This window comes from Nomascus leucogenys, chromosome 21, assembly GCF_006542625.1.
Source record: "Nomascus leucogenys isolate Asia chromosome 21, Asia_NLE_v1, whole genome shotgun sequence".
NCBI classification, from domain to species: domain Eukaryota; kingdom Metazoa; phylum Chordata; class Mammalia; order Primates; family Hylobatidae; genus Nomascus; species Nomascus leucogenys.
In genome coordinates, this window is record NC_044401.1 from 77,866,886 (window position 1) to 77,880,627 (window position 13,742).

At 42.3% G+C, this 13,742-nt stretch overlaps 1 protein-coding gene across 19 annotated transcripts in view; it reads left to right on the forward strand.

The window, feature by feature from the left end:
- The window catches only part of CADPS (calcium dependent secretion activator), a 478,648-nt gene that overhangs the window by 208,061 nt on the left and 256,845 nt on the right, over positions 1-13,742 (forward strand). For all 19 annotated transcript variants that reach the window (XM_030801932.1, XM_030801936.1, XM_030801937.1 and 16 more), the window contains exon 4: positions 4,897-4,977. In XM_030801932.1, the coding sequence (XP_030657792.1) occupies positions 4,897-4,977 (81 nt within the window). The remainder of the gene's footprint in view (positions 1-4,896; positions 4,978-13,742) is intronic.

Consider the following 13,742-nt stretch of genomic DNA (forward strand, 5'->3'; position numbering starts at 1 on the left):
CTTTCAAATCGCTATGCAAGATAAAATGATGTCCACTCTGCAGATGCGGAACCTGAGGCGTGGTGAGGTTAAGGAACTTGACAAGGTTGCTAGGGTGCGACTCCACCCTGCTATATCTCCAGTCTGTGTTTAAATTGGCGCTACAGTGACAGGACAGAGTTTTCATCTCTGCATTGATGGAAAGAGTACCACCCATGAGCTAGAGACAGTTGCCTCTGGTGGACTCGAACTGATGGCTCAGGCAATACCTGTCTATACTTGTGCAGTGCTGGGCTTAGTTCTCCATCACTTTAAAGGAAAAGCCCAAGGAAATATTTCCCTCTGCTTGACTGACAAGTCAAAACAACCACGCAGCCTCTGCTTGACCTCTTCTAGTAGGAAGATTATTTGTCTAATTAGGTGAAGAGCCTTTATGCACATGTACATTTGTGAACCCTAATGAGTTGTCAACGTGAAAGTCTTGCCCTTGGCTCGATTCTCCAGCTGATCTTTCCTTTCCTCAGTGGAAAAGACCAGCGCAATAAACAGAACCTCGTTTCCATGGAAGCTCACTCTCTAGCTTTTTCTTTCCAGCCCTTGAAAAGGTAATTACTTGATTTCTCTTTATATTTTGGGATTTCATACAGTGGAGCTGTCAAGCTCCTCACGCGAGGATGGCCTTCTCTATCACGCCAAGCTATTTTAGGGAGCTTCAGTTGCATTTCCCTTTTCATCCTCTCTTCAGATCATTAGCTGTCAGGCAGCAGTGGCCGCCTTCTGGTCACTCCCGCTAATTAAAGTCTAACAGAGCATGGGGACTGGACCCCAGAGAAAGTGGGAGACAGAAAAGCCAGGGAAATTAGTCAAGAGATGGGAGCCTCTGATCACATCATTTCTGCTGCACAGACTGTCAGACCGAGACCCCACATTCACGCCAGTGAGGGACACTGTCCCATCTGGTGCCTTCTCTTCTGAACGTTTGACGCCCCGTTGTGGTCCATGTCAGAAATGCAGCCAACATGGACTGCCCTAAAATAACAACACGAGGAGCAGCAGCCACCGTTCATGAGGGTTTGCTGTATGCCAAGCCATGGACTAAGCCCTTTATATGCGTTGTCTCCATTGATTCTCATGACAACCTCAGGTCTCATTAACCTGATTATTCAGATGAGAAGAGCTGGAGCACAGAGAGGTTAAGTAACTTGCCCAAGGTCACGCAGCTACTAAGTGGCACAACCAGGATAAGGACACACCCATTGCTATTATTTCTTAGGGGGGAATCCAGCACTGCTACAGCCTCCCCAGAAGAAATCAGTCATGACAAATGACAGAGGGTTGACATTTCTCTGCCCTCAGTGGTGGCTCTATGAATCAAACTGGCCCGTGTCTACAAGGAACAAAGTGAGGTTGCTGAGCTAGTTAACTGTCAGGATCAATTAGAAAACCAAACAAGGCACTTAAGTATGCAGCCAACATAATGCAGAGCAAAAGAGTTCCAGTTTAAGGCAGAGCAGACTTGGTTTCAGGTGACTAGCACCACTTCACCAGATGTGTGATTTGGGGCACGTTCCTCTACCTTACCAAGACTCAGTTTCCTCAGCTGTAAAATGGGGATAATGATACCAACCTTACAAAGTTGTTGTTTCACATGTGGAATTTTCCAAACTGCTCTGTGGAATGTGTGATTTTTGGTGGAATAATTGTGTAAAAGACAAGGTTAAATGCAGTTAAAAACAATTATTTACTCTAGAATTTCTCAAAGTCTTGATTATGCTGACATATTACAAATTTTCAAGAGGAATCATCATTTCCTCGCCCCAGAATCCTTTTTCCTGTGTGAATGCACATTAGCCTCTGTTTCTTGGGACCCTTTAGAAAAGGCTGTAAAACAGGTCATAGGGTATTTGGTGTTTGGTACAGGCATCGATAAATGCTAATCCTTTCTTCTTTATGCCCAAATCGTGCCTGTTCTTGCTGGATTTAAGCTCCATGGAGTCAGGGACTTGTTCCTTTCTTATTCCAATATCTTGACATATCAAGATATTCCATAAAAATTTAATGAATGAATGAGTAAATTAGTGAACTAATGAATAAAAGAATAAATTAAGCTTAATGTAGACCTTACCTACTCATCTTCATTGCCAGCATTTTCTGCTGTTTCCATTTGCCTTCTATGAAGCCAGTGGGAGAACCCAAATGCCTCTGAAAAATTTAGTAATGCAGCTGGTTCTGTTGGGCTGTATTTTCCCACTTCTGTTTTAACCTGTATGAGCATGTATCTTCCGACAAAATTCTCCTAACCAAATCATTTAGCTGTTAACCAACTTTAGCCAATAACCAAATCATTTTGCTGCTTCCCAGTGAAGTAGTTGAATGTTTCATTTGCATATGTATTTTGAACAAGACACTTCTGAGTGTTCCCAGTGGATTTGCACTTACAGCTGAAGAACTCTGGGGCTTCCCAAGGGAATAAAAAGAAAAGCAGCTCATTGGAGCCTAAAAACAGCACCGAGGACACTGTATTTCCCACATGTGTGTGCCTGTCAACAAGTGGTTATTGGGATGGACCACTGGTCAGTCGTGTGACTGCTTTTGGGTGGTGTGCATTACGTTTGTTTAGAATAGAATTTCCGACTCATGTTCTATGAGTATTATGCAAAAAATAAAAATTCTAGCTTCAGTTTAAAAATAGTTGCCTTGGGGCCAGGCACGGTGGCTCACGCCTGTAATCCCACTACTTTGGGAGGCCAAGGCAGGCGTATCACGAGGTCAGGAGTTTGCAGACCAGCCTGGCCAACCTGGTGAAACCCCGTCTCTACTAAAAATACAAAAATTAGCTGGGCGTGATGGCGTATGCCTGTAATCCCAGCTACCTGAGAGGCTGAGGCAGGGGAATTGCTTAAATCCAGGGGGCGGAGGTTGCAGTGAGCCGAGATCGCACCACTGCACTCCGGTCTGGGCAAGAGAGGAAGACTCCATCCTGGGGGAGAAAAAATAAATAGTTGAGTTGGTGAAAGTCTAACAAATTTTCTTTTTTTTTTTTTTTTTTTTTGAGACGGAGTCTCGCTCTGTCGCCCAGGCTGGAGTGCAGTGGCACGATCTCGGCTCACTGCAAGCTCCGCCTCCCGGGTTCACGCCATTCTCCTGCCTCAACCTCCCGCATAGCTGGGACTACAGGCGCCCGCCACCACGCCCGGCTAATTTTTTTGTATTTTTAGTACAGACGGGGTTTCGCCGTGTTAGCCAGGATGGTCTCGATCTCCTGACCTCGTGATCCGCCCGCCTAGGCCTCCCAAACGGCTGGGATTACAGGCGTGAGCCCCCGCGCCCGGCCAACAAATTTTCCTACTGCAGAGCTTCTCAAAGACTTTGTAACAGAACACACTTTGGAAAACGCTGCCTTAGAATACTTAGCCAAATGTTGCAATCCAGTTTTCATGATCTAAGGAATAGTCCTTCTCCCAAACTGTGGAAAGGGGAAGATAAAGTGATGCTGGTTCCTGAATTGAACAGGGTGATTAAAATGAACAGCATAAAGCCAGATGGATTTTCAATGTGTTTTGTAAAGTAAACCAAAGAAGATTAATTATGATGCTTCAAAAGTATGACCATACATTTTCTAGTGTTACTGTTTATATCATATTCCAAATAGCTAGCTTATTTGCTATATCATTTCACAGCATAGGTGAGAATCTTTTTTTTTGTAGGCAGGGAGCTTAAAACTTTCTTCTAAAACTGATTTTAGAAGAAAGGGACTTAGAAAACGCACATATTTCTTATGCTACTTTTTGTTTTGAATTAATATATACTAAAAAGAGGAATAAAAACCGTTTTATTTGAATGCCACTGCTCCTTAGTAAACTTTTCTGTGAATAAAATATAACTTGCTGAATAAGCAGACTCAGTACAGCTTGAAAGACAATGCTAGGGTTGCTTGGAAATAATAGTTTCAACTCATAAAATGGAAATGAGCAACAGGCCTGCTACCTGTTGTAAATAAAATTTTATTAGAATACAGTGGGTCTCATTCACTTACAGCCCTTACATTCCCTTATATATTATCTATACTTACATATTGTCTAGTGCTGTTTTCGCCTGCAAGGGAGGAGTCAATTTATTGCAACAGAGATCTTACGGCCCTCAAAGCCTAAAGTTTTGAATATAGAGCCCTTTACAGAAATGTCTGCTAGTCCTTTCAAAGAGTCACAGAAATATGTAAAAGGGATGAAGACTACATAACTGACCCCTTTTTCTTTAGATAGAAAAAACTGAAAACAGAGAAGTTAGGGAATTGTCCAGGCTTATTTATGCCTGGATGTTCTGATCTTTATATCCAAATAGCTCTCATCATCAGAGAAGACAGGGATAGATTTCAACTTGGATATCAACACCAGCTGATTGGAAGTAGCCATCTGGAGAGCTGGTTGAGGTCTCAGGGTTCAAAGAGAAGGAATGCAATGACTTATTATCTCCCATGGTCCAGAGGTGGAGAGTGGCTGGACCCGTGCCCTGTGTGCACTGGGGATATGCATTATGTCTGCTCCTGACATTTCTAATAGTTATATTGCCATCTCCTTCCTTGTAAATCTGCCATGTAAGCACTTTTTTCACTGGGCCAAAAAGAAGTGTGCATTGGGTCCTCATTAGAAACACTGCTGCCTAACAGTTCAGAAGAGATTAATGATTCTTTTGCAAGGTCATTCAAATGCCTGTCTTAGCAACTGCCTACCATGTCATGCTCTGCCTAGAAGAATTAACTTGGAATTTCACTCAGACTGGATTTGTCAGTTACAAGAATGTTTTTTAACTGAAATATGTCCATGGAGCACAATGCGAGGTGTGTAAAAATGGAATGTCATGAGTTTATTGGCGTTTGTGACCCAAACTAAAAGTCTCAATGTTTGTGCTTTTGTGCAGCTGGACAATCCAGATGAGCAGGCAGCCCAGATCAGACGAGAGCTGGATGGACGTCTACAAATGGCAGACCAAATAGCCAGGGTAAGGAAACATTGTGGTTGTTTGCTGGGGTCCAGGCCAAAGTCTCACTCAGGAAGCACACTGATTATTAACAGCCTCTAAAGGATAAAGCTGAGAAGCAGAGAGGAGGGAAGATGAGGACAATCACCCTCACCGGGCCCTCAGCCCTTCTTTCTCAAGGCAAGCTCTCCCAGAGATACCTCATGCGTTTCCTATGCTCCAGTGAATACCCAAGCTCAGTCCTCCAACCTTCCTTCTGAGTTCCAGACTCATAGCTCCAACAGTCTACTGAACATTTCCACTTAAACATTTTCCTGGCATTTCAGGTTGACTGCTTTCAAAATCTAGCTCCTTGTCTCCTTCCTCCCACCCCACACACATAACTATATTTACTCTTCTTCTCGTGTTCTATATCCAGTCTCTGTGGATGAAACCTCCTAGCCATTGTCAATTTCTCCTTCCTCCCTGCAATGTTCCACACTCAATCAGCCACCCTGCTTCCAGTGACTGCCTCTTAAATGTGGGTCAGATCTCTTGACTGTTTTCCAGCCCTGCTACTGGTGCTTTGATCCAGGCCCTCATCTTCAGCACCTGGATGTTACAATAGCCTCTTAATGGGTATCCGTGGCTCCAATTCCCCCACTTTCTATCCATCCTGCACACAGTTGCCATGCTAAAACTCGTATATAAACATCTCAAAACAGAGCCTCAAAATCCTTCAATAGATTCCCTCATTGCTCCCAGGACAAAATCTAACCTCTTTAGAATGATATTCAAGACTCTTAACCAACAGACTCTACCCTTCCATTTTAGCCTCACCTTGCACAACTTTCCCACCAGAACTCCCAAGTCCAACTACAGAGAATGTCTCCCTCCAAATATACCAAGCCCTTTGCAGGCTTGGTGTCTTTATACCCACTGGTGTCTCTACCTGGAGTAACCATTTTTCTCCCCTACACTTAGCAAACTCACCTACTCAGCCTTCGGTACCTGACTTAAAACACCTTCTCTAAGAGCTTAGCAGTTAGTCCTTTCCACCTTTGTGCTCTGGTCAGATCGCATATCAACCTTTATTATAGCAGCTCATTGAATGGTGATCATTTGTTTACATGTCTGAGTCTCCCAGTATATAGAACTCCTCCAGGGTTGAGGTTATGTCTTACTGTTGATGACTACAGCTAAGTGTTATCTACCATTATTGCTATCCCTGCCATCTCTGATATTATTAATAGTAGTCATGCCAGTCATATTAGTTGAGTGCTGATTCTGTGTCTAGCATGCTAAATGCTTCACATGTACCAACTCAGTCAATCCTCAAAACAGCCCTCCAAGGATATTTCAGTTATCGCTCTTGGTTTAGAGATGGGGAAGTCCAGGTTGAACCTGCTGGGCATCAGCAAAAAGATTGTGCCACACCCTCAGCTCAAGTCTGTCTAAGTATCAGGGCTGGCACCAGGCTTACGTCAGGCACAAAATTTAAGTGGGCCTCTGATAATCAAAATAAACAATATTTTAGTAAAGCATTTTTCAATTATAATTAATACCAAAAAAATCCATGAAGAATAAAATATAAAAATTGTAAATAGCAACAGGCTCCTGCTGGTTCCTACTGTATTCACAGGCCCTGTGTGCATATAAGGGTGGGGGTTATTAGAAACAGCAGGGAGAGTGGGCACAGGGTAGAGCTTTTCACTTTATGGAAAGAGGTGTCTCCAGACTTGGAGGTATAGAAAAGAATCCTGCTGGAGGAGATGCCAGAGAGATTCCAAGAAGCATCAAAATCCCCCTGTGCTTAAGCAGTTTTACTGAAATCTTTTGCACCTTGTTTTTGGACATCTTTAAAGTTTATAATCAAGTCAGCCTGGTGGCTAAAAATAGTATGCGCTTATGGATTTGGCTAAAGGTATTATAAAAGGTTATGTTTTAAAATCCCACTTAATGTGAGAGTAAACATTAATAAAGCTTTAGAATTTACTTCTCCTGTAAAAATGTTTCCTACTGGTGGATTATCCAGAAAATGGAAGTCATTTGGTCTATTCATCTGCCTTTTAGACAACGAGTATATTCCCAACTAATAAGTATTCATCCCATCCAAATAAAAATGACACACACCTCAAAAACAAGCTCATGGCACCTTTAATTTAGTTGCTTTGTTTACTTTAAGGCTTAACATGATAATTTAAGAAACTAGTGTTAGGCTAATTTTAATTTTTAATAGACCCTAGATGAGCCAAGATGCTCATCTCTGAATGGTAAATCAAAGAACTCTCTCCCCCAACCCCCACCACTAAATATTCTGAAGCTAAATGAGATATTATTAACAACTTAGAACTAAGCATTCTTAGACAATGAAGTAGGCAATTAAAGTGGATCTTGATTATTATTTACAGAGCATGGAAAATGATTTCAGTATATATGGAGGGTCCCTGTATAGGGTATTGAGGGTTTCTATGAGATAGAGTGCCCTCTACTGTCTCCTGTTCTTTCAGAAATTGACTCTCTTCTGCAATGTTCGTTCATGCCAGTGGCCCCCTTGCTATATAGCTATCTGGTCCCAGAGTGAGCTCTTCTTCACCCAAGTGGAACCAGTCAGTTTCCAGCCTGCCCTGGCCACACGTGATTGGTCCAGAAATGGAAACTTGATGCAAACTAAACCAATGAATCCCTTTGTAGGGCCTGTGGACTGTGGGTCAGCAAGGCTGTTGTCTTCCAGTGGTAGAAAGATACCTGTAGCAATGTTCAATTCTTCCATATAGGGAAAAGATGACGAGAGAATAAAGCCAACATATAGAAACAGAGACAGAGTCTACACTGAGATGTCAAGGAGCCCTCAATCCTGAGGACATCCGTTTAAGTCCCTGATTGTAATTATTCTTAAGCTTCAGCCATGTACCTGCTTTTCCCTCAGTTTAGTCGGATCCCAAGAAAAATAAATTCTCTCCTTGCCTAAACCAGCCTGGCTAATACTGATGAAAATTGTGAAATATCTCCTCCACTAAATATTAAATAAAATATCAAGATCTCGGATATTGGCTAGTTCATGAAGAGATATTGGCTAGTTCATGAAGAGATATTGAGACAAATCACCTCTGCTTATCTTCTTTTTAGCATGCCCCGATTTTTCTATTTCCAGCATCACAGTGAATTTTCGTGAGGATGTGCAATTCAACCCATATGGCTGAATGTCAGCTCTTGTAAATATCATAACCAGAAATTCCTGGATATAGATGTCATCCATCATATGTAACTCACTCCGTTCTCTGAATTAAAAGATGGGTAGAGCACTTTTGATTGCAAATAAGAGGCACCAACTCAAGCAAGCTTATGTAAAAGAGATCGGAGATGGAGGAGTACTTCACAGAGCCTGCAGAGAAACTTCAGCCGGAACCCAGGAAAGAACAACCAGGGCCTGCAGAGTGATTAGGACTCTCCCTGCATCTCCCATCTCCATGTGTCACATTCATTATCATTTCTTTCTTATCCCCTGCAAATTCACAATGCTAAGAATCAGAACTCTCACTGGCCCAACTTGGTTCAAGGGCCAGCCCCTGGTGCAGTTAACCAATCCACAGTGGAAAAGGGGCGAAGGTCTCATTGAACACATGGATGCCGGGGATATATCATTTAGGATGAGGGTGGGAAGAAGTGGGGCTGTGGGTGAAGTGGACATTATGAATTGGGAAACACTCCAGATGTACCCAATAGTAATAATTATCACTTACCTAATGTTTTCCTATGTGCCAGATACTCTTTTAAGCATTTTACATCTGAGAATCTAACCCTCCAACAACCTAATGAGAAAGATGCTATTATTATCCCCATTTCACAGATGAGGAGGCTAAAGTAGAGACATTAAAGAATCTGACCAAGGTCACTCAATGGCCAGAGTCTGCACTCTTAACCAGTACGCATGTATCATTACAAAATATATTCCCAGATATAGGCCCTCACTTTCCTCCTCATACCAATCCAAGGATCCATTATGCCCTTTACTCAGGCTTTTACCTTGCCTCATCCTGACCTCTCTCTCTGCTAATCAGTCCTTTATTAAATGTGTCGGTCAGACACTGGCTGTGCAATTCACATAAAATCTCATTTAGACCCGCGATGAACAATCTTTGGCATTACATTAATTGTCCCAAGTATAGGCAAATCAAGAAGTTTACATATGTTCAAGTTCACACAGCTACTACGCAGAAAACTGAGTTGTCTAATTCCACGTTTCATGCTATTTATTTAGAACACTCAGAAGAGAGGCAGGAAGTTACTCTAGGACAGGACTCCCCCCATTCTTCACTCCCTGCTGGTTCCCCCTCCTGGAAACTGCTTTCTTTTCTCCACTAGAAGTTGCTGTGTGTTCCCTGCAGCTTATCCAGAAGCCCAAATGAAGCAGCAGCATTAGGCAGATTTGGCTCCTAGAATTCAGAATCCTCTCTACTTTGATTTTTTTAGAATCTGGAAAAGATATTGTAGGGACCCTGGTTATTTCGCCAGTAGCATTCTCATCATCACATATTTCCACTGAAAGACACATTTGTCCTCTCTTCCTAGGAGAGAAGGGAGGCAAGAGCAAGCTGACTTTCCCTTACCCACGACCTTGCACTGTAATCTATCAATTCAATCGCACCAGCATCTCACGAATCATCAGACAGAGACGGCTGCACAAGAACATCAGACAGAGATGGTCTCACTGTGATCAGTCATGCTGCCTTAAAAGTTCCAGAAAGAGATATGAATGCATTTTTAAAAATCTGGTAGAAAAGACTTAGTAATCCCTGCTCAAAGATTTTCCCAAATCCTCTCATGTTGATATTAAAGTGTTCCCAAATTTCACCCAGGAATTAAGTCTAAGTTATTTAAATTGTGTGATCAAAAGTTGACATTTGAGCTTAAGCAGACAGATTGTGGCATTGGTGCTGCTGTGATATTTGCCAGTTCTTTTGGCCGAATTTTAGTGTAAAATTCCAAAATTCTTGAGCTAATTATTTAAGACAAATCATACAGCTTTTGTAGTGTCAGTGGCAGAGGTCTGGGAGTAAAACACCATTGGTTCTTCAAGCCATCATTTTAAATATGGAAATGCCACTTAGATCGGTATTCCACACAGAGCACAATTAGTAGCTCATATCCTGGCCCTATTGCAAATATCAGTAAGAAATAATATCCAAATATTTCTCTGATGGAAAAGTTCCATTCCACACATTGCCATAAACCAGATACAAATGGAATCCTCTCCTACCAGAGAAAGACACTAACCCCCAACTTTCAAACTAATGTTGGACATGGCATCCATGCTGTGTTGTGAAGTAACATAAGTGTCCAGCACACAATAGGAACTTCTTTCAACTTGTTGCCTGAACAGTTAAACAAAAACATGTGTGCAGGGAACCCCTCTCTGACTCTGGCCTTTGTCAATAGCTAAAAATCCTGGGAAATCTGAGCTCATGGAAAAATATAAATGCCAGGGAGGTTCTCTGAAGCTTGTTCAACTGGGAGGAAGTCCATCTAGTTCATAGAAGCTGAGGAAGTAAGACCAACTGGGTAAATAAGCCTAGAAAACTTTCATAATGCCTGAGCCCAAAGTGCCTTTTAGTGTCTGCAATGCCTATTTTGACAAATTAATACCAAGACCTCTTTCTCTCATTTAACCTGCTAGCCCCATCCTCACTACTCCCTGTGCTTAACCCTACAGAGTGCACATTGTCTGGGCAATGGCGGAATGGCCATTGCTGTGGAGGGCTCAGCTGTCACCAGCCTTCTGCTGACCAGGATGAAAGGAGATGATGCATACAGGGTGCACCATGCAGAGAGAACCCCTAGAGTCGCCTCAGCTCTATAGACATTTGGAGCCAGATAGTTCTGCCTTATCCTATCATAGCTAAGAACAAAAACTCTGCTGGGTTTCAAGGTTAACTCTAGTAATTATTGCTTAACATTTCTGCCTCATTTTCTTCCAAAAAATAGGGATAAATAGCAGCATGTGCATCAGTGGGTTGTTGGAAGGATTAGGTAAGGTAAAATAAAGCATGTAAAGTGTTTCACCTAGTGTCCAGCACATAGTTAGCACTCAGTAAGTGCCAACTACCATTATTATCTTTACTATAGGCACCATCATTATTAGTACTATTGTTGTTTGTAGTGCTGGTGGTAGGAGCATAGTGCTTGCAAGGGGTGTGTGTGTGTGTGTAAAGAGAGGCTGTGTGTGTCAGTGATCAAAATGTATTCATGTTATGATCTCTTACTTTTCACAATAATTCTATAAGGTGTATTATCCTCATTTCATATGTGGGAACCAAAATTCAGATGGGTGAAGAAATCTGTCCAAACTTATAAAGCTAGTAAGCAGCAGACCCAGCATTCAAGGTCGGGTCTGTTTCACTATCATGGACTGGATGAGTTCCTCGATGCCCTCTTTGTACTCTGTGCGCCTCTGTTGCTTCATGTGTCACTAACTGGTCATTTTCTGGCATGTCCCCCCATACCATCACCTCTCCCCTGGTTTTTTCATCTCCAGTGACAGCCATACCACCTGACACATGACAGAAGCCCAGGAAGTGTCTGAGAGATTGGATTAAATAGCGAGCTCCAGTGTCTAGCATGGCCCCTTCCGTCACATTCCTCCTTCTGATTGCCCACCAGCTTTTGTCATTTGAGCCTTTGGGGTCTAGGGAACCTCACTCTGAATGGGGGCAGGCTTGTCATCATTTATACATACCCCATTCATCCTCTCTGGGTAAAAATCCAAAACCAGAAAAGAAAAGCCAGCAGCTAAGGGAGGCATTAGAACTTTCAAATGCTATTTTTCAAGATGTTCCAAAATCTCTCAGAGCATAAATAACCCTAGTAGGAATTGTCCTTGGGAGGCTGTCTCCATTGAGGAATGTTATCAGCCCAAAACAAAAATCAACGGCCAACAGAGATTTTTTTTGGAGGACTTTGCCCACCCATACGCTATGTTTCTCATAAAGCAATATGAATAAACAATTCTTCTGTCAAGGCTAATCTATTTTTGTGCTTGAAAAAGTAGCAATGGAGATGGACAACTGCATTTTCCTTATTTTGGCACAACTTCAGCTTTGAAATGTGTTTGTAATGGGTCTGCCACTGAAAAACTCCACTCAAGAACCTCAGCCTGGTTTGAAAATATGTTATTTCTTCCCAAGCCTCAAGTACTTGGACCAGAAAAATGTCCTTGTTTTCTTGCAGACTTCAGTTTTTATGGGCCTCTTTTTATGATGTCATTAGGAACTGTCCACTTTCTGGGAGGAGTGATCATTCTTTGGATTTTTCCAATATTTTGCTAGATAGAATTTGGTGGAGCTAACTCTCAGTCAGCATGGTGGTATCTGTAACCACTGGGCCTCCTCAAAAATCTCAGGACTGTGGAGTTAAAAGGCACTGAGTGAGTCCCTAAGGCAAGTTGTGATAGAAGGAACTGCACTTGACAAGACAGTCTCTCAAAATTGATTAGCAAGAAGAACCCACTTCACAAACACTAGCTATTTTCTTCATCCCCCTGGCAACTACCAAGCCAGCAACTGGCATTAAAATCAGAAATTCCCCACTTACCAAGTTATCCCACCCACACCAAATACCATGTAGTTCACTGAGGTTTTGGCCCCAGTATGAGGAGGGCAAGGTACAGGTCAGTGTAATGAGCTTCAGGCTCTTGGGATGTAACCTTTGCTCCGTGACAGCCTTTAATGGGGCCTAAGGACTACTCTCAGACCATGAGTTAATCTACCTCACTCTTCCCTTCACTCTGCAGAGAGGCCATATTCCAAGAAATATGAGGAAATATTGTGTGACTATGTATATTTGTATAGACCTTCTTGGATTCAAGGTTGCCTTTAATATTTTCCATGGGAAGGAGAAAAGAGCGGTGGCTCTATCTCAGCCAACTCAACCTGGTGGCAAACTCTTCTTTATCCAACAGACCCTCGTCCCAAAGGTCACCACCTCTGGGAAGCCACCTTGATTCTCTCAGGAAGGATTTGCATCACATTATACTTCCATTACAGTACCTACCTTGATGTTCCGTTATAGATCTTTCTCCCCAGTAGCTGTAAGCTCAAGAAAGACAGTTTACATCCTCTGAACATGATTCTCCTAGTGCCTAACTCTGTACCTTACACAGTGTTTGTGGCAGTAAATGTTTTCCAAGTGATGGGGACCCAGCAGCCAAGTCCTCACATCTTGATGGTTTTTGCATAAAAGATATCCAAGTTCTGAGGTTCACACTTGTCCCTGATCAAGTCCAAGAATGACAAAACTTCAAGGCCACTGTGCAGGAAGTTTTAGAGATTCTTTTGTGATGAATCATTAGTAGCTCTTGTCAAGATCATCAGCCTATCATCTCATTTCAGAAGTGTCCGTCCTGCTCCTTCCCTCACATTCATGCACAGCGTGTTTAGAAAGAACCACACAGTGGGCTTAGCCCAGTCTTAAAAGCAGGATGTGATTATATTAAGAAGTTCCAGAAGGAACTGGTACTGTGAGGTTGTGGAGTGGATTTCAGACCCCCATATTTATTCACATGGAAAAGCAGAATCTCGCTGTTCTTCCAGAACTTAATTTATCATCTCTCCACCTCCTCCTCACAGCTGAATTTTGGGTACATTGATATTTAATATGGACATTTTTGACAAGTCATTGATCTATTCACTCAATTCATATGTATTGAATACTTACTGTGTGCCAAACTTTATGCTAGATACAGAGAATTCAACAGGATTATTAAGACAGATATGGTCCTGAATCATTGCCCAGCAGGAAAGACAGAAATT